General features: G+C 35.1%; 1 protein-coding gene across 8 annotated transcripts in view; it reads left to right on the forward strand.

Annotated features, from left to right (window-relative positions):
- The window catches only part of LOC112017483 (calcium-transporting ATPase 10, plasma membrane-type), an 80398-nt gene extending 63056 nt beyond the window's left edge, over positions 1–17342 (forward strand). For all 8 annotated transcript variants that reach the window (XM_065767195.1, XM_065767194.1, XM_065767193.1 and 5 more), the window contains 23 exons: positions 2819–2902; positions 2981–3063; positions 3164–3272; positions 3388–3443; positions 4048–4090; positions 4200–4283; positions 4751–4888; positions 4978–5040; positions 5130–5228; positions 8612–8722; positions 10777–10947; positions 12012–12071; positions 12352–12516; positions 12679–12795; positions 13574–13672; positions 14273–14410; positions 14511–14611; positions 15013–15058; positions 15188–15322; positions 16240–16347; positions 16430–16521; positions 16789–16883; positions 16979–17342. In XM_065767195.1, the coding sequence (XP_065623267.1) occupies positions 2819–2902; positions 2981–3063; positions 3164–3272; positions 3388–3443; positions 4048–4090; positions 4200–4283; positions 4751–4888; positions 4978–5040; positions 5130–5228; positions 8612–8722; positions 10777–10947; positions 12012–12071; positions 12352–12516; positions 12679–12795; positions 13574–13672; positions 14273–14410; positions 14511–14611; positions 15013–15058; positions 15188–15322; positions 16240–16347; positions 16430–16521; positions 16789–16883; positions 16979–16983 (2202 nt within the window). In that variant the 3' untranslated portion in view covers positions 16984–17342. The remainder of the gene's footprint in view (positions 1–2818; positions 2903–2980; positions 3064–3163; positions 3273–3387; positions 3444–4047; positions 4091–4199; positions 4284–4750; positions 4889–4977; positions 5041–5129; positions 5229–8611; positions 8723–10776; positions 10948–12011; positions 12072–12351; positions 12517–12678; positions 12796–13573; positions 13673–14272; positions 14411–14510; positions 14612–15012; positions 15059–15187; positions 15323–16239; positions 16348–16429; positions 16522–16788; positions 16884–16978) is intronic.
- The last annotated feature ends 2004 nt before the right edge of the window (positions 17343–19346 follow it).

The raw sequence follows: 19346 nt of genomic DNA on the forward strand, positions 1-19346 counted from the left end.
CACTGGTGGACTAGCCACTTCCTGTTTCAGTTTCTCAAAAGCCACTTGAGCCTACTATCCCACAGAAATGATTCTTTTTTAAGTAGACCAGTCAGTGGTTTAGCAATTTCCCGATAGTGCCTAATAAATTTTCTGTAATAGCCAGTTAGGCTGAAGAAACCCCTCAATGTTTTATTGAGCTAGGCACTGGCCATTGTTGCATTGCAGCTGTCTTTTTGGGATCAGCTTTAACACCATGGCCGCAGAAGATATGCCGTGATTGTTTAGTGACAACTCTAAGACAGCTTTCAAGTCAACTATATGCTCATCCAAAGTCTTGCTAAAGACCAGAATATCATCAAAGAAGACTAAAGCAAATCTTTGTAAATAGGGTTTAAACACTGTATTCATAAGTAGAAGGAGCATTAATTAAGCCAGAAAGCTTAACTCGAATTCCAAAGTCTTACTAAGACCAGAATATTATCAAAGAACAAAGAAATCTTCTTAAACAGGGTTTGAACAGTGTTCATAAGTAAAAGGAGCATTAGTTAAGCCAAAAGGCATAACTAGAAATTCATAGTGACCTCCATGAGTTCTAAATGCAGTTTTTGGAATATCTTCCTCCCTCATATGAATCTGGTGGTGACAAGATCTGAGATCAAGTTTAGAAAAAATTTCAGCCCCAACAAACTTATCTAAAGAGTTCATCTGCAACAGTAGCATTTTTCAAAGCCCTATAATCAATGCAGCTCCTACAACTACCATCAGTCTTTCTAACAAGTAAACAGGTGAGACGAAAGGGCTTTGGCTTGGTCTAATAGACCCCACTTCAAGTAAATCTTTCTCAATTTTTTCTATTTCAGACTTTTGAAAATAAGGATACCTGTAGGGTCTTGCAGAAACTGGAGGAGTACCTTCCTTGAGAATGATTTGGTGTTCATGGCCTCTAACTGGAGGAATGCCCACTGGTGTGGAAAAGACCTCTGCATAATCTGCAGGGAGATCAGCCAAGATTGCAGGTAGTGATTCCTGCTCCATACAACCAGGACTTGCTGTAGCGATCTGCAAAATTAACCCTTTCTTTGGTCTTTTAGTAAAGAACACGTCTTCTTGAAGGACAGATTCAGTAAGCTGCATGCCCTTGAAGTACCACTTGCTTTCCCAGGTACTAAAACTCCATGATAGCAACTTGAAATCCCAACCTATAGCTCCCAAGGTACTCAGCCATTGAGCCCCCAAGATTACTTAACCCCACTGGGACATCACATTCAAATCAACACAAAATTTCTGACTTTGCATTTCACAACTCCCAGGGATATCACATTCAAATTAACACAGTTTCTGATCCTGCATCAAAAGAAATAGGCCACAACAAACCCCTTTTGTTTTAATAACCTCTCCATTTGCTACCTTCACTTCCAGGATATGAGAAGTGTCCACTGCTAACTTGTTTAAACCAGAACAGCATCCACAAATTGTGTGTACTACCGAGTCAATCAATGTCTCTGCATCCTTTGCTTGGACTTCTTGAACCTGATCCACCATAATTTCATCATCGGCAGTCAATTCTACCAATTGTACTCCAGGCTTGTGATCTGTTTCCACAATTGAGCCTTCTAAGAGAAAGAATTTCACTCCCCTACATTGGTGGCCAACATGCCACTTTTCATCACAGTTATAACAAAGACCCTTCTTCCTTCGTTCCTCCATTTGAGCACTAGTGAGCTTCTGCACTGGAACCCGTAATTTTTTCTCTACAAAAAAAAAAAAAAAAAAAAAAAGCTTAGATCCTTGAAGTTCTTAAGATGGCTTCCCATTATCTTGGACTGATTTCAGGCTTTTCTGGCTGCTATTCAGATATTCTTCTTGAATCTTTGCCAATCCAAATGCTGTATTTAAGGTCTTATAAGCTAGCATTCTTACTGACAATCTGATCTCATCTTTGAGTCCACTCAAGAAGCAACTGAGCTTATGAGGCTCTGAAAGCCCTTTAACTCTGTTAGATAATGCCTCGAATTGACTCTTGTAACTGAGCATGTTGGAAGCCTGCTTTAATTTGGTTGAAACTGCCATGGGGTCATCATATGCAGAAGTCCCAAACCAGCAAACAACCATGTCTTCAGCATTTTGAAACCACACCAGAGCTTCCCCTTGTAAAACGAAGCCATTGACTCTTGCTGATGCATATGGGTTTTATTATATGCAAAGAACTGATTTTCCTTGTACACCCAGCAGGCTGGATCTTCTCCCTTGAACTGTTGATGGTGATTAAGTGTGTGAATTGTGCTTTGGAATGGTTGATTTGAGGTAGCCAGGCCTTTTAAGAATTAGAGAAAGGAATTGGAGAGAATAAAGAACAAGAAAGAGAAGAACTTGTGTGTTATTTCATTGATGAGTTACAATCTGTCCCTTCTGATCTTAAGTAACTGCTACAAGCTCCTACAACTGTAACTAACAGCTCTAACTACGTCCTAACTGACTAATAGTATATCTAATTAATCACATGCCATTAATAGTGAAGAGCATGTCTAATTGATATGCTTATCAGCTTATTACTACACCTTATATCTATTATTACAGAAGTATCTCTATATTAGTAATGTCTACAGCATCAGTCATGACAAACAGCATACTAATGAGACAGTTTGTAATGATGAGAGTCTTAACACCTTTTTTTGTTTTCTTTTTCTAATTTTACGTGTGCATCTCCTAAGAAAATGTCATCACTGTTCTTTATTACAGTCTGTATTACAGAAAATATCAAGTTGTACTATTTGCAAATCTTATTTGCTTGTCACTCTTTTATTTTCACCAACTTGCATGCACATTTTTTTTAAAGGTAACTAGTGTTGGGATTAATACTGAGTGGGGTATGCTCATGGCTAGTATTTCAGAAGACACTGGTGAGGAGACTCCGTTGCAGGTCAGCTATTTTATCTTGATGTTTTTGAGTAACTTCATTCTTTGCATGTTATGTTAACTTGCAAATTACATGTTATAGGTACGCCTAAATGGAGTTGCGACTTTAATTGGTATGGTTGGACTTACAGTAGCTGTTTGTGTCTTGATTGTCCTTCTGGTCAGGTAACTCAAAATATTGGGAATGATCTCTCTCTCTCTCTCTCTCTCTCTCTCTCTCTCTCTCATAATTAAGTGCTGTGGTTGACAAATAAAATGTATGCAGATATTTTACTGGCCATACCAAAGACGCAAGTGGAAACATTCAGTTTATAGCTGGCAAGACGAAACTTAGTCCTGCCATAGATGGTGCCATTAAAATTGTTACCGTTGCTGTATGTATATATTTTTTGGTTGATGTTTTCTGTTTTTATGCGCATATTTATATGTGGAGAAATTCATTACTATAAAAAACATGTTGATAAATTTACCTATGTTGAAATATTGTAGGTCACCATTGTAGTGGTTGCAGTGCCTGAAGGGCTCCCTTTAGCCGTTACCTTAACGTGAGTTTCCCTAGCTTTATATATGTTTTATATGTTGAAATTTTGTAATTCTTTCTGTATTTTTGGGCAAATATCTTTTCTGTAATTACTGTAGTTAAAAAATAATTGTATATATACATATCGATAAATCTGTAACCTTTCCCCATGTTAAACTGTGTTATGTCCCCCCCCCCCCCCCTTCTTTGTAGTCTTCCCCCTTAATTCTTGAAATGCCTTCAATCAATCCATATAATAGATAGGGACTGCCAGCATTTCGCCTTCATTTTTTTTTTTTTGGTTGGTCTTCCCTTTTCTGGCACATGAAGTTGGGAATGTCTCAGCATATTTTCCCCTCATCTAGGTGATGGTGCTACCTCCAACTTGTTATTAGTCCGACCAGTATTAATTTATATATATATATATATATCAATTTCTCTCATCCCTTGTTTCCTATGGTTGTTTTTCCTGAATATTATGCGATCTTGGCTACTCATTTTTTGTTTCTCATTAGCTCAGAAATTAATTGATATGTATATCTAATAAATATTATTCTAATGTGTTTATTTCTCTATTTGTCTCATATTTTGTCATTACCTGATAATTGTTTTCTTTGAATATGATACAGTCTTGCCTATTCTATGCGAAAAATGATGGCAGATAAGGCCTTGGTATGTAATGATGGAGTTTTTGATGCTTGTGCTTACATTAGTTTTTTAGTACGGGTGTACGCATGCTGTGTGAAAGTAATATATTTGTATAACAAAAGTCATATTGCAGGTACGAAGGCTTTCTGCCTGTGAAACCATGGGCTCTGCCACAACTATATGCAGTGATAAGACTGGAACCTTAACTTTGAATCAGGTAGATTTTTAAGCAGTTGCTTGATTTAATCTTATGCTGTTCAGAAGAGAAGTTCCTTATATTGGTAGGCTTTGACTTGGTGGTCACTTAGGATTGAAATATCAAATGAACATGCCCAAGTCATAAAAATTACGTAGATTTATAAGATTAATAAAAATCTTAAAATTTGGTTAAATCTTTTAATTCCAAGACAATACTCCCCCCCCCCCCCCCCCCACCCCCTGCAAAAAAAAAAAAAGAAGAAAAAGAAAATGAAAAGAAAGAGATATGGAAGCTATTGTTTTGTGGCTGTGGTAGTAAGAGACTATTGTGAATGCAGCTGGGTGTTTTGGGACAAAAAGCTTGCCTTGAGGTCCTTTTTTTTTTTTGGTTGTGCAGGGTGTGGGAGGGGGATGGTTGGGGTTTAGTCAATTGTCCTTTTTCTTCAATTTATATTTACTAATTGTGATATTATCTTTTATTAATAGATGACTGTTGTTGAGGCTTGCGTTGGCGGGAAAAAGATTGATTCTCCTGAGAACAAGTCAGAGTGGCCTTCCATGTTATACTCTTTACTCATTGAAGGCATTGCACAAAACACTACTGGCAGTGTGTATGTGTCTGAGGTGCGCTTTTTTCTTAGCAAATAATTCTGCAAAAACGTAAGCAGAAAACCTATGCATAGTATGATAATGATGTCACTGCTCACCTGCAGGGTGGTGGAGTAGAGCTTTCTGGTTCACCAACAGAAAAGGCTATTCTTAATTTGGGAGTGAAGGTTCGTTCTCTAATTATATAACTTTTGCCACTTCTCTGGTAAATTGATTTTTTAGTAGTACTCTAAGTGACTGTTTTTTTTCTTCACAGCTGGGGATGAATTTTGAGGCCATCAGATCTGAATCTTCAGTCATTCGTGTCTTCCCGTTCAACTCCGATAAAAAACGAGGAGGCATTGCACTAAAATTGGTAATGTGAAGGCATATTCTTCTTTAAATATTAATCAATCATGGCAGCAACTGGAATAAATGATACTTGCTTATATATTTTCTATTTTTGGTTCTTAATATTGCGACTCTTGCCCAAGACTACACAAACTATGCAACACATGTATTGCTGCCTGTTGATGGCATATTTTGGATTTTTTTTTTAAATAATTAAATTTTTACAACAAGTGGGGGAAGGGGGATTTGAAGCTTGGTTTCCCACATAAAGGAGACCAAACATTGCCATTTGCTACAAGACTCTTGGCATATTGCCTATGTTGATTGTGGATTGGAATACAGAGATTTAGGCACAAAATTTTTTTTTTTGATAAGTAGATTTAGGCACAAATTAAATCTGCAAGTGGGAAAAAAAAATACTATGAACTGAATAGAGAAAGTTTTTCTATCAAGATATCTAGATGGGGTAATTACAGTAAACTCACTTCTGGTTAGGCCCATTTTAATAGTGCCTACCTGTGGGTTGAACTTTATCACTTTACCTACCTGAGGTTGCTTCTGTTAGGACTCCATAACTCAACTTCTCACCCAACTTCTCACCGTTAAAAACAAAATAAATAAATAAATAAATAAAATAACAAAACCATAAAAATTTAGATCAAAAAGTGGTATTGGAAAAAATTGTGAAATTTTTTAAACTTTGACCGTAGAACACTAAAATAAAAACCCAGAAATGGATATGATGTGTTTATATTAACATTATGACTTGTACAATGACAAGAAAATCAATACACCCACCATCACAAACAAGGCCAAATCCACATGAACATACACACTCAGATTCACCTTCACCAACACATGGTTCATACCCACATATTCATACGTACAGATTCAAACACCAGAAATGGTGCTTGTTGTATTCATGTATTGCTTTTCGAAGCCTTGTTTGTTTCCAATATAACGTGACCTACTTGCTGGATTCCCTCAAGCGAAATTGGTGGAGGCCATTTTATCAACTGGGTTGGGCTTGAATTCCTTCTATTCATCACTTTCTTTCAATCTCTCTGCAACCCATCATTGATCTGGAAAGTTCGTCTCCTTTGTAATGTTTTTTCTTCTGTGTTTCAGAAGTAAATAAATTGGTGTTTTTGGCAAATGGGTTTTTCTGGAATCTCTTAAATTTCATAGTGCAAACCAAAAAGAAAAAAAAATTGAGATTTTGAGAGCACTCATTATGGATCTGGAACTCTACCATCCTTTGGAGCCATGGTCCTCGCCTTCTTTTCGAACCTCATGGGTGGCCTTACCCACTATGGCATTGGGTCAACTCCTGTTTTCTGTGGTGCCAACTATGCCCCTCTCAGTAAAATGGTGGGGCTATGGATTCCCCATATCTTTTGTCAACATTCTTATCTGGCAGTTGGGGTGGTGGTTGGGGTGGAGGGGGGGGGGGGGGGGGTAGGTTTTTGGAAGTTCATTGTCTTCTGGTAAAGCAGTTGGTCATTAGAGTTTTCCGACCCAAAGTTTAGTCATTTCTAAATTTTTTTTCACTCCCAGGTGCTATTTTCATTTCATGTTTACCATCGAGGCAGGATGTTAATGTCATTTTTATTCTTTATCTTAGAAAGAATCTTTCGGTGGCTTCAGTGGACAGACATTAGGTGGGAAATTGATATTCAGATAAGGTCTATTGTAGAACAGACCATTAGAATTTGTATCTGAAATCTTGACATGGCAGGATAACTGCTTGAAATTTATAACACAGTGATTTCTGGGATCCTTGAATGATTCTCTTCTTTCTCCTTGCTACCCTTTTTTCTTTGGGTTTCTGGAGTTTGAGGTTGGAATTGGGGATGCCAATTTTTATCAAACCCTAATTTTTAGATCTTTATCTTTATGTTTTTTGTATGTTTTTTTTTTCCTGTTTCTAACGGTGAGGAGTTGAGGTGGGTTAAGGAGTCCTAACAGAGGCAACCTTAAGTGGGTAAAGTGACAAAGTTTAAAGGACGGATAGGCACTATTCAAATGGGCCTAACCACAAGTGGATTTACAGTAGTTACCCCTATTTAGATTGAAATTAGGCATAACAAACCAAAGGAACAAATAGAAGATTAATTTGAGCTTGCTTCTTGGAATTTAATTGCTGGTTATGGAACTGTGTGCGTGTCAGTAAAAAAGTTGAAACCTATAGTTATTACCAATGTTATTCTCTCTTCCACACCATTTGTATTATTGATATGTGAAGAAACAAAATCTCAGATACAGCTGGTAAATATGGTAATCTGCTTATTTTTTTTTTAGTTTTTGAAAGAGGTAAATTTTGTTATTGATGTTACTGAGATCAGATTCCAAAAATTGGGGGTAAGGCTGTCTACCAACCATCACTCACAGCCCTGCAGAATCAGAGGTTCTGCACTTTGTATGACCATTTATTTATTTGTTATTAATGATGTCAGATTCCCATTAATAAAAAAAAGTTCAAGGAATTGTGTAGAAAGTAATGAAAGATAGTTTAACAGTACAGTCCTAGAGAATTAAGAATTTCATTCAGTGGCAAGAATTTTAAATTTTTTTTGTTTAGTTAAGTTAATTTGATTTTTATTTAACAATGTTGTATTTTAACTAGTTAATTTATATGGTCAATTACAATGACAGCCCCGAGGTATAGCGAAACAACACTCGCTATAATGAATTTCAGGAAATAACATGGCACCCCCAAATTTTCAAAATAATTAATACTCTACCTCGTAACCTCCCTGCTGAAAAATGGCATTAAAAAGAAAAAACAGAATATTCTTTTTTAGTAGAATATTCTCAGCAATACTATTTTTAATGTATTCTCAATTTAAATAAATTTTAGTGCAGTTTCACTAGGTAGTTCCCTTGACAACGCATGTCATCTTTTGCTTAACATTATTGTTCCCCCTCACCCCCCCCCCCCCTTCTCTTCCTTAAAGTAGTGATTGCTTCACACTATGCTCCCTGCAGGAATGGAAATCTACCATTGCTTGACGAATTTTGTTTACCCTATGTTTTACATGATATGCTTGTGTGTATACAACCTACTAATAGATCCATCCACCTCCAATTAAAATAATTCATGATTCCTTTTTGCCTATTGCATGTTTTGATATCGATACATAGAAGAATACTAATGAGCAATTAGGATCAAAGTGCTGTCAATAAAGAAGACTTTAAAGCTTTACTTATTTATTATGGAAAAATATAAATTCTTTATCTATGATCTGATGTTCTCCACGAAACCAGCATCTTGGTCCAAAACAAGTTTTGGTGGAATTCAATAATCATTGTGTGTAATTTCAGGATTAATCTACTGATACTATGTGTTTTGCATATATGGCAAAATGTTATTACTAATGACTATCATTTTCTTTTCTTTGTTTACAGCCCGACTCTCAAATTCATATTCACTGGAAAGGGGCTGCTGAAATAGTTTTAGCATCATGCACACAGTATATTGATGCAGCGGGTCAGTTAGTTGCAATGGATGAAGATAAGGTTGGATGCGTAATTACTTTCCATATTTTACAGTTTGTGTCATAGTTTATGAAGCATTGATATGAATACTTTATCTAGGTCCAATATGATCCAGATATGGTGATAAAGTTAATTTTTTAAAGATTAGGATATGATATGGTGGAAATATGTTTTTTTTTTTTTTTTTTTTTTTTTTTAAATTTATTTATTTATTTATTTTTTTATAAGTAACAAAGATTCATTGATATCAAAAAGAGAGAGGCACCCAAGTACACAAGAAGTATACAGGGGTGAACAAATAAAAAACGAACATTACAAAAATCAAGTAAATCCAAAATAGAAGAAAAAGGATGGTTTCTCCACACAAAGAACCAATCAAGTAAGGTTCTGAAAAAAAGAAGCTTGAGATGAGGCATGGAACGCTCCTTGTCTTCAAAACACCTACTATTTCTCTTCTTCCAAATATACCACATCAAACAATGAGGAACAACCATCCATATAACTCCATTACGATGGTGACCAAAACGACCTTGCCAACAAGCAAAAAGCCCAACAACAGACATTGGCATAACCCAATAAACTCCAAATAAACCAAAAATCATATCCCACAACTCCAAAGCAACTGGGCAATGAAGGAATAGATGGTCAACAGTTTCATTATTACACTTGCACATATAACACCAATCCAAAATGCAAACCTTTCTTTTCCTTAAGTTGTCAATTGTCAGACATTTTCCCAAGGCTGCGGTCCATACAAAGAAAGCCACTCTAGAGAGAATCTTCTGCTTCCAAATGCTTTTCCAAGGGAAAAACTGCTCACTATGGCCAACTAGAAGATGGTAGTAAGCACTAACCGTGAACCCCTTACTCTTACAAGGCAGCCAACATCTCTTATCCTCCCCGATCCCCCTTACAGGAGTACAATAAATGGTATTGATGAAACTCTTGAAATCTTCCAATTCACGATTATGCACCTCCCTACAAAACTGAAACTCCCAATGGAAGACTCCATTGGTGAACCTCATTAGATCTGCGACACTTGCCTCTTTGCTACGACAAATCCTATATAATTCAAGATAGCGGTCTACGAGAGAAGTTCCACACCAACGATCTAGCCAAAACTGCACTTTTGATCCATCTCCAATTTCATACAGAATAAACCGAGATAAAGAGTGCTACCCCTTTCTAATATTTTTCCACAAATTGACTCCATAAGGACCAGAGAAAGAGCTAGAACACCAACCACCCCAATCACAACCAGATTTCACCTCTATCATTTGACGCCATAGAGCGTCCCTTTCCTACCCAAATCTCCATAACCACTTCCCTAATAAAGCTTTAAAACATTTTATAAATGAAATACCTATTGATAGGATCAATGTAATTCAACAGTGGATCAATTGAAAAACTTAGCTGATATTAACAAGAATAAACGTGGTGTGATTTGAACCTATCTCATTTTTAAATCTTGCAAGAAATGTTATTTTGTTTAAAAAATTTCAAGAGATGCAGTTTCAGGTTTGCTTTTCTTAAGGTGTATATCAAGAGCAATGATGAAAACAAAGCCTTGGCCCAAATTTTTGTTATGGATCCGTCACACACTAATACGGGTTGGCCCCATGTTCTCTCCACCATTCTATACTATCCAAAATCCTACTCTCACTTCCTTAATTAACATATCATTTTTTTTTCTACTAATGTTATTGTAAGTCTTCTACTACACATTTTCGTTCTCTTGACTTGAAATAAATCACTCCACACTGTTGCATCAATCTCTCTCCTTTTGCACATGACCAAACCACCTCATGTGAATTTATTTTATCCTTTAATCAATAGGATCTGTCTTTATTTTTTAAATTTTTTTATTTCATCTCCTTTCTTTTGCATTTTCACATCTCTACCTTAACATTTTCATTAACTATGCTTATTTTATGAACATGCTAGTTCTTAATAGTCCAACATGCAATACCGTAGGCTTAATAGGTATTTTATGATCACACCACAATTAGTACAAGTATTTTTCAAGTTTCTGTTTATAACTTTATTGCTTTGGTGAAATTTTTCTTGGTTTGCAGGCGATGGTTTTTAAGAAAGCTATTGGAGATATGGCTTCTGGTAGTTTGCGCTGTGTTGCCATGGCATATCGATTATATGAAGTGGAAAAGGTTCCATCTACTGAAGAGCAACTAGATCAGTGGGCCTTACCTGAGGATGACCTTGTATTGCTGGCTATTGTGGGCATAAAGGTATATGTTTCCATGTTTCCATTTATGGTTTACATTCTTCTCGTTGATAAGCTCTAACTCAATTGGCACCTCTCCTTCCCCTTTAAGAATTGGATTGAGGGTAAAATTGTTGGTTCGGGTCCTAACTGGTGTGTACAATCTACTACAACTACAAAAACAAGTCTTAATCCCAAATTTTTAGGGTCAGCTAGGGTTGGCCACATGTATTTTATTCCTCCATCCTATTCTAGCTGAATTCGTACTCTCCTTTACTGGAAAAGTCCTCTTGAATTACTTATACTAATGTTATTTTGGGTCTCCTCTACTTTTTTTTCTTTCCCTCAACTTGCATCAGTTCACTTTTTTTAACTGTTGTATTAGTCGCTCTTCTTTGAACATAACCAAACCATCTCAAGTGAGATTCTCTGATCTTTTCATCAATAGGTGCTATGCCTATTTTTTAGCAGATTTTCTCATTTTGGATCCTATCTTTCCATGTAATTCCACTTATCCATATTAACAATCTCATTTCAATTACACTCACTTTAATGATTTTATGAATATGTTGCTTCTGAGTAGCACCGCATTCAGTACCATAGAGCATACCTGGTCGTATGGCAGTCTTATAGAACTTTCCTTTAACTTAATAGGTGTTGTATGAAATGAGGAAAGCATTTGTCCTTCTATGAAGGGGAATATTGGTTGAGATTCTATGCCATTTTGCTGTAATACCTCTTTCCTTTCCGTGCTTTGCACTCCTGGCATGGAAAATGTTCTTAAAATATCTCTAAAAAAATGCTTATATACATTCATTTCACCAAGTATTTTGTATAATTAGTCTGCATTATTTTTGTAGCATTCATTTTCTTTTTGATAAGTATTTTGTTGCAGCAGTTGATATTTCACAAAGTCCAATAACTATCTTGTTTCTTAGTTTTTTCTATTAAAGAGGGCTTGTTTCTTAAGGGCATCATCTAAAATGTTTCAAGAAGGTTTTACTTGAAGTGTGTTACTGATAGCATCAACCTTTTGAAAGTCAATTCCCCCGTACGAGGGCTTTAACTTATGTGGACAATGCAATGCAGGATCCTTGTCGACCTGGTGTCAAAGTTTCTGTGCAGCTATGCCAAAATGCTGGCATTAAGGTATTTTTTTTTCTGTACTAAAGTTTTTAGTCGCATGTAATGTTGAAGACCTGTTTCTATCATTAATCATGTGATTTACACTAAAATAGCTTATCATAGAGTTTGTGTGAGATAATGCACCCCTCTCTCTCACTCTCTCTCTCGTGCTTTTTTGGTTTCATTATTTTATTGATAGTTATATATGATCATGATGGTATGCAGTGTGTGTGTGGGGAGAGAGAGTAATTTTGTAAATTTTATATAGATTATTAAAAGAAGTATCTTTTTTTCCTATGCATAGGTGCGCATGGTTACTGGTGACAATATTCAAACTGCGAAAGCAATAGCTTCTGAATGTGGAATTCTAGGTTCAAATGACGACGTTACTGAGCCAACTCTCATTGAAGGAAGAGTATTTCGTGAGTTACCAGAATTGCAGAGAGAAGAAATTGTCGATCAGATATCTGTATGATCTGCTACATTTGTATTATCTTTGATTTATTTATTTATTGTGTATATGTCCACTAATTAAATTGTTTATTTATTTATATATTTTTAATTATCCAAAATATATATATTTATTGTGGTCAACATGGTAGAAACATTAACTGTATTGTCCAATGTATAGGTGATGGGACGATCTTCTCCCAATGACAAGCTTCTGCTTGTGCAAGCATTGAGAAAGAGGGGACATGTTGTTGCTGTAACTGGGGATGGCACTAATGATGCTCCTGCTCTACATGAGGTTTAACACCATGTCCTATTTCTTCCTATTCTTCTTGTCTTCTTCATGTTGTTTTATGGAGTCTTATGTCTGTCCATGTCTTACTGTTGTTACTACTACTGGTAGTATTGAGAAAGAGGGGACATGTTGTTGCTGTAACCGGGCATGGCACTAATGATGCTCCTACTCTACATGAGGTTTAACAGCATCTCCTATTTCTTCCTATTCTTCTTGTCTTCTTCGTGTCATTTTATGGAGTCTTCTTTGTCTGGCCATGTCTTACTGTTGTTACTACTACTAGTAGTATTGTTTACAAATTTGCCACCTCATAGCTCAACTGGCACCTCTTGGTTTTTCCAATGGAGACATCTAGCTTCATATCCCTCACCCCCAACTATAATTTTTTTTTTTAAAAGAACAAGTGTCGTTCACAAAGTCGGCACAATAATGGTGTACGTTATAATTTAATCTATTTGATTATAGATGTCTGGATGCTGTGCAAATACCATTTGATACAATCTACTTAGGTGATTCTCATTTTTGAGAATCCCCTGTTTAAATGTGCTTTTCTCCCAAGAGCAATATAATGGATCCTTTGGCTTTGCGAGTGAAACAAACTAATTGTGGATCCAGGCCTCTGTTCACACATGCAATAATGGTTTTCATTGTACAATTTGTACTGGCTACTTGTTATAGCCCTGTTTTTGCCGTTAGATTTTGAAATTTATTTGACATAAAATGGTCTAAAAAAAATCTATCTTCTTAGTGTTGATTGGTGTTATATTATTCTGGAGTTCAGGCAGATATCGGTCTTGCAATGGGTATTTCAGGGACAGAGGTTGCTAAAGAGAGCTCAGATATCGTTATCTTGGATGACAATTTTGCTTCTGTTGTGAAGGTTAGCTTTGTCACATACGTGCCTTCTTATTTCTTCTCTGTTTTGTTTCCCTCATTCTTGTATGCATAACTTTGATCTTGAAAACTTGTAAAATGCTTTCTTCTGCCCTCAAGATAATTCTCTGTAACTTTCGTTTGTTGTAAAATGTGACTACTGCTTTCATTATGTTTTCTGTTGCTTGGCCGGACAGGTAAAAGAACAAGAGAGGATTAGGAATAATGGTCCATAGTTGCAAGAACTGGAATGAATATATAATATTTTGTTTTGTTGTATTATTTAAAAATATGGATATTATCTCAAAAGAGATTTGTCCTTGGTCGTTGCAGCTTTTAATGTGTCATGTTAGTTTATGTTCATCATCATTTGATTTGACCTTTCTGCCCTTTGAGGGTTCTGTTATGAACATATAAGATTCTATTATTCTCTGTTAAATGACACCATTGAATTAGACTCGGGACCCATTAATTCATGAGCTTGTCTTTAGGATCATCCTAGCCACAATGTCATATTTTAATTTTAAAATGCAAAATGTTTAATAATTTTCTATTTTTGACCCCAAAATTTTGGGACTAAGGCTTCGTTGTTGTTGTTGTAATGTAGGTTGTCAGATGGGGCCGATCTGTATATGCAAATATTCAAAAATTCATTCAGTTTCAACTTACAGTAAACGTAGCAGCTCTGATTATAAATGTTGTGGCGGCAGTTTCCTCTGGGGATGTCCCACTAAATGCTGTGCAGGTTCTCTCTCTCTCTCTCTCTCTCTCTCTCTCTCTCTCTCTCTGTGCATGGATGTATGTGCCCCATGCTGATGGCTCAACATTTGTTGCTTGTTGTATAGCTTCTCTGGGTTAATCTTATCATGGATACTCTTGGAGCTCTAGCATTGGCTACTGAACCACCAACTGATCACCTGATGGACAGGCCTCCAGTTGGTCGAAGGTAATAATTTTTGGATCATGGGAGCTGTAATTTTATGCTGGGTTCTTGAAAATAAGTTGCCTATTGTTTTATTTCAATTTAGTGTGATGCAATGCTTTCCATGGGATTGGAAAATGATTTTAAAGTTTTGTCATTTACTTTATAGTTTATCCCCTGTTGAAAGGAACTTTATAATGGTAAATTGTATTCTTATTGGCATTACGGACCAATTTTTTAGAGGATCCAACCAGGTTGTGCACTCACAGTTTTCTGTTTTTTTGTCATCTTTACCAAGGTTATTCAAATCTTTTTAAATTTTTATTGGCTGGCATGACTTGTATTTTGAGCTCTTCATTGAAAATAATCAAATTATTGTATATCTGTTTCTTTGATGCTTTAATGAATTATTGTCTGTTTTTCAGAGAACCTCTTATAACAAATATCATGTGGAGGAACTTGCTGATACAGGTACATGTGTTTTGTTTGTTTCTTTGTGACCAGTACTATGTTACTGTTGAGGGAATTTCAGTTCATAAACTGTCTTTCAGTTGTCTGTCATGTTAATGGTCATTTTTAATGTTGGTTTGGAAATTGCAGGCTCTATATCAAGTGACCGTTCTGCTTGTCCTCAATTTCCAAGGTATAAGTATACTGAAGTTAAAGGGTGACACAATCGCCCATGCCACCAAAGTGAAGAATACTTTGATATTCAATGCCTTTGTACTTTGTCAGGTAATTTTTGACTTGTTCAATTTAAAGAAATGAAGTTTTAGTTATTTAAGCTTCTTTCTTTGACTTTGACTATCTGTCTGGATATTCTGGGGCATATTTATCTCTTTTAAACATTATTTCACAGAAGGTTCTATAGCTACATTCTCAGAAATCTGTTAAATAGGTTTACTATATATATATAGGCTACTTTGACATGCACGGCTTCCTCAGACCACTTGATTTAGCCCCTTGGAGAATTAAAATGAAATGATTTCAGTCTGGCTTTATTCCAATTCTACACACATGACAAGAAAACTCCTTTAAAGCTGTCTTAATGAAGCTCTTGATCATCATGCCTAACAAGTTCTTTCATGCTTCTTCACTGGGAGTGATCAGCTCTATGTGTGTGTGAGAGTTAAAAATTTTATAAAATATATATATATATATATAATATAAAAATCTTCTGTTTCTAAGGAATAAGTTTGCCCATGTAATTCCTTTACTTTTTGTTGATATCTTTATCTCTGTTTATCTCATTACACATGCTAAAAACCAGCAGTTGTAGCCACAGACTACCCAGTCCTGTGGCTGTGTGTGATTATAACTTTGTTTTAAAAAATGAAAAAGAAAAAAGTGGTGTGCTTGTGTGTGTTACAGGAACACTTGCACTTGTCAGGATTATGAAATCTTCTTAGGGTGGGGATGGCACACTGGTGCTGCTAACTCCATTCGTGATCCAATTATTTAACAATTTTAATTGGCTGATAAAAATATCCTGACTGCCATTCATTATTGTTTATCTGCTAGTTTTCCAATGTGATTCATTTGTGTCTGTAAAGTTAACCAGCCAAGCTGATCTCATTTGGCTAGGAAATTGGTATATCATGAGTGATATTTGTTAGCTATTAAGTGTTTTCAATTAATTATTCCAACTGCAGATTTTCAATGAATTTAATGCTCGAAAGCCAGATGAATTTAACGTGTTCAAAGGAATTACTAAAAACTATCTTTTCATGGGGATAGTGGGAGCAACAGTTGTGCTTCAGGTGAAGACTTGTACAGAATTTTTTATGTGCCTTTTGGCTTTATGGATCTTTTTTGGAATTCACATTTCTTGCTGTTGTTTAGGTTCTTATCATCGAGTTTCTTGGGAAGTTCACCGCAACAGTAAGGTTGAGTTGGTCTCACTGGCTGATCTCTGTCATTATTGGTATCATAAGGTCAGTTGGTAATAATATCAAGTGGTTTTAAGGCGTTGTAAATGTTTTTGAGCATCTTGCATCTCAACTTTGTTAGGAACTTTTTCTGCAAAGTGAATCTCTTTTTTCTGGATGGTCATTGGTAAACCTGGAAAACTCCATCCAACCGTTATGAACATGTAAAAACCATAGCCATGTGTTATTATAGTATTATAGGCTAAAGTGCTTATCTCCATTTTCTTCCCCTAACTAATGGAATATTCTCTCACTCTCTCTCTCCCCATTCAGTTGGCCCCTTGCTGTTCTTGGGAAACTAATACCTGTTCCAAAAACTCCCATCGGTAATGGATTGAAAAAGTGCTGTCGAAGAGGAGCTTCTCAAAGTAAGAAATGACAGTATTTATGTTATTTTTCTGTAGGGTGCATTCTAACTGCTATGGCTACTGATTTGTTTAATTCTCTCTTTCGTGCCTTATAGGTTAGTTTATATAGAAGACTTGAGGAGTTGGAGCAGTGACGTCAGTGATACTGGGGTTTTTTTTCATTGCCCTTTTTTTATATGCAGTTTTTAGGATGTCACTGATTTACGTTTGATGGAAAAACAAACTAATGTATTGAAAATAGGAGCAATCTGCATTATTACCTGAATTGCTTGGGTTTTTTTTTTTAATCAAGGATGATAGGGTACTAGTGCAGTTCTACTTTTTGGCGTGCTACCTGTTTTTGTTGACAAGATACGCTTGTGCAGTTCTATTGTTGAAATAATGTTTGGTATTTGATGTCCTCACATTGTGATACTGAGGGAAAAGTGGATTTTATGCATGGAACTTTTCTTAAAGGAATTCTCTTGAGTCCATTTCTTTTCCTTTTCGAATTCATTCATTATAACTTGTTTTAGGGTTACGTGGTGCATAGCAAGCGTGCAGTATGTTAAGTATAGTTAATTCTACCCTTTATTTTGGTAATATTTTGTGGATTAGTGGGATGCTACAGGAATTTCGAGTGAAACATCTTATCAAACTGAGCGTGCTTAAATTCCTAGATTCTCCAATTGTTGGCAGTAATTACTGCATTATGTCAAATGATTACAGTGTATATACCTACGGAGATCTTGCATTTCATTTCATGATTTAAGCATTATGTCACCTCTCATGGAGATTTTTATGTGCCTCATGGACAGAGTCCCCCAATTATTTCTTCTGTTCACTCCCATCTCTCTCTCTCTCTCTGTCTCTCTCTCTCTCTCTCTCTCTAGAATCTCTTTTCCAACAAAAATAGTGGCATCTTCTAGATGATCATCAGATTTCCGGTTCTCTGATTCCCTCTGCCTTCGGAATATATGTTATTACAAATAGATCTATTTTTTTTTTTTTTTTAAAAGTGATCTTAAATTTATTCCCTATGTACTTCTCTCATGAGAATATTGGCTTACTAAATTTTATAATTTGTTTTTACGACAATACTCATTAATTTTTTTTCCCCATCAAATTATATCATTTTTGTTTTAAGTGGGTTCAAAACTACCGCGATTAAGAAAAAACTTCACTATAGAACACAATACAACTAAAAAATTTCATATCTTTAAAATTGAGCGAGTGCTCAAGCCAAAAAATGGTCAACCTCTATTGATACTAGTTTTTATTCTTTAGAACCAATTGCAAATATAAAATTAATTTATAATCTATATAATCTCTAAAAGTTGAGAGTGGAGTATTTATTGTTGTTACTTTTCTTTTATGTAGCATTTTGATGCATTTTGGTTTATTTTGGTCCATTTAAGCTCACTTCAATCCAATTTAGTCCACTCAGGTCTCATTTGGTTTATTCAGTCCCTTTTGGTCCATCCATCCTTTTGAGCAACATTATCGTATATTCTGATCCATTTTGGTCCACTTAGGTTCATTTCAGTCCATTTTGTTCTTATTTAGTCTATTCAGTCTCATTTGCCTCATTTTGATAATTTGGTTCCTTTTTTTGATCTATGTTGGACTAATTGGGTTCTAAATTGATTTTTTTTTTTGTGGGTTTTCTTTTCAATTTTTTTCCTTTTTGGCTCAAAAAAAATATTCCTTAATTTTTGGGTTGAAAAGTATGAAATTTTATTTTATTCGTGTCAAACTCTTTAGTTTTTGGCTAAAAAATACAACCAAAATAGGCATTTGAACTTAGAAATATGAGCCCTAAAAAGGCAATAAAAATGATAAATATTTAAAAGATTAGCTTAATATATATTTTTTGAGATAAAGATCACCTTAAAATTTAAGATTCAATAATGTAGGCATTATACTTATATTTGGGGGGAAAAAAGCTACAATTCTAAGCTTATATAATAATTTAAACTTAATGTAACATGTTTGTGTTTCATGGAATGTATGTGTATATTTTTTTGTTAATTCTTAGATATGTTCAAATTAGTCAATTGATTATTTCATATTTAAAAAAAAAAAAATCTTTTTAATAACATCTTCTCCATAAAACAATATTATAATTTATGTAATTTAAATCTTCTTATTAATTTACATTATATATATATATATATCACTTGTCATTGAATGTCAAATACATTATATGTTCTATTACATAAAACTTTTAAAAATAGAAATTACTTTTACATAACACATGTACTATTTAACCTACAATTTTTACAATATATTCTTATAAAATAATTATATTACATTTTCTCACACATCGCATAAGTTTGCAACTATTTTATATAAAACTTGAACAATTTAACTTTGATTAATCTTTTAATATTTGACACAAATTTTTGAGGCCTCACCATTATACACCTCAACCATTTTTTTTTTTTAAATTAAAAATTAAATATCAACTTTGGACGTTTGTGG

Source organism: Quercus suber, unplaced genomic scaffold, assembly GCF_002906115.3.
Source record: "Quercus suber isolate HL8 unplaced genomic scaffold, Cork oak 2.0 scaffold_783, whole genome shotgun sequence".
Classification (NCBI taxonomy): Eukaryota; Viridiplantae; Streptophyta; class Magnoliopsida; order Fagales; family Fagaceae; genus Quercus; species Quercus suber.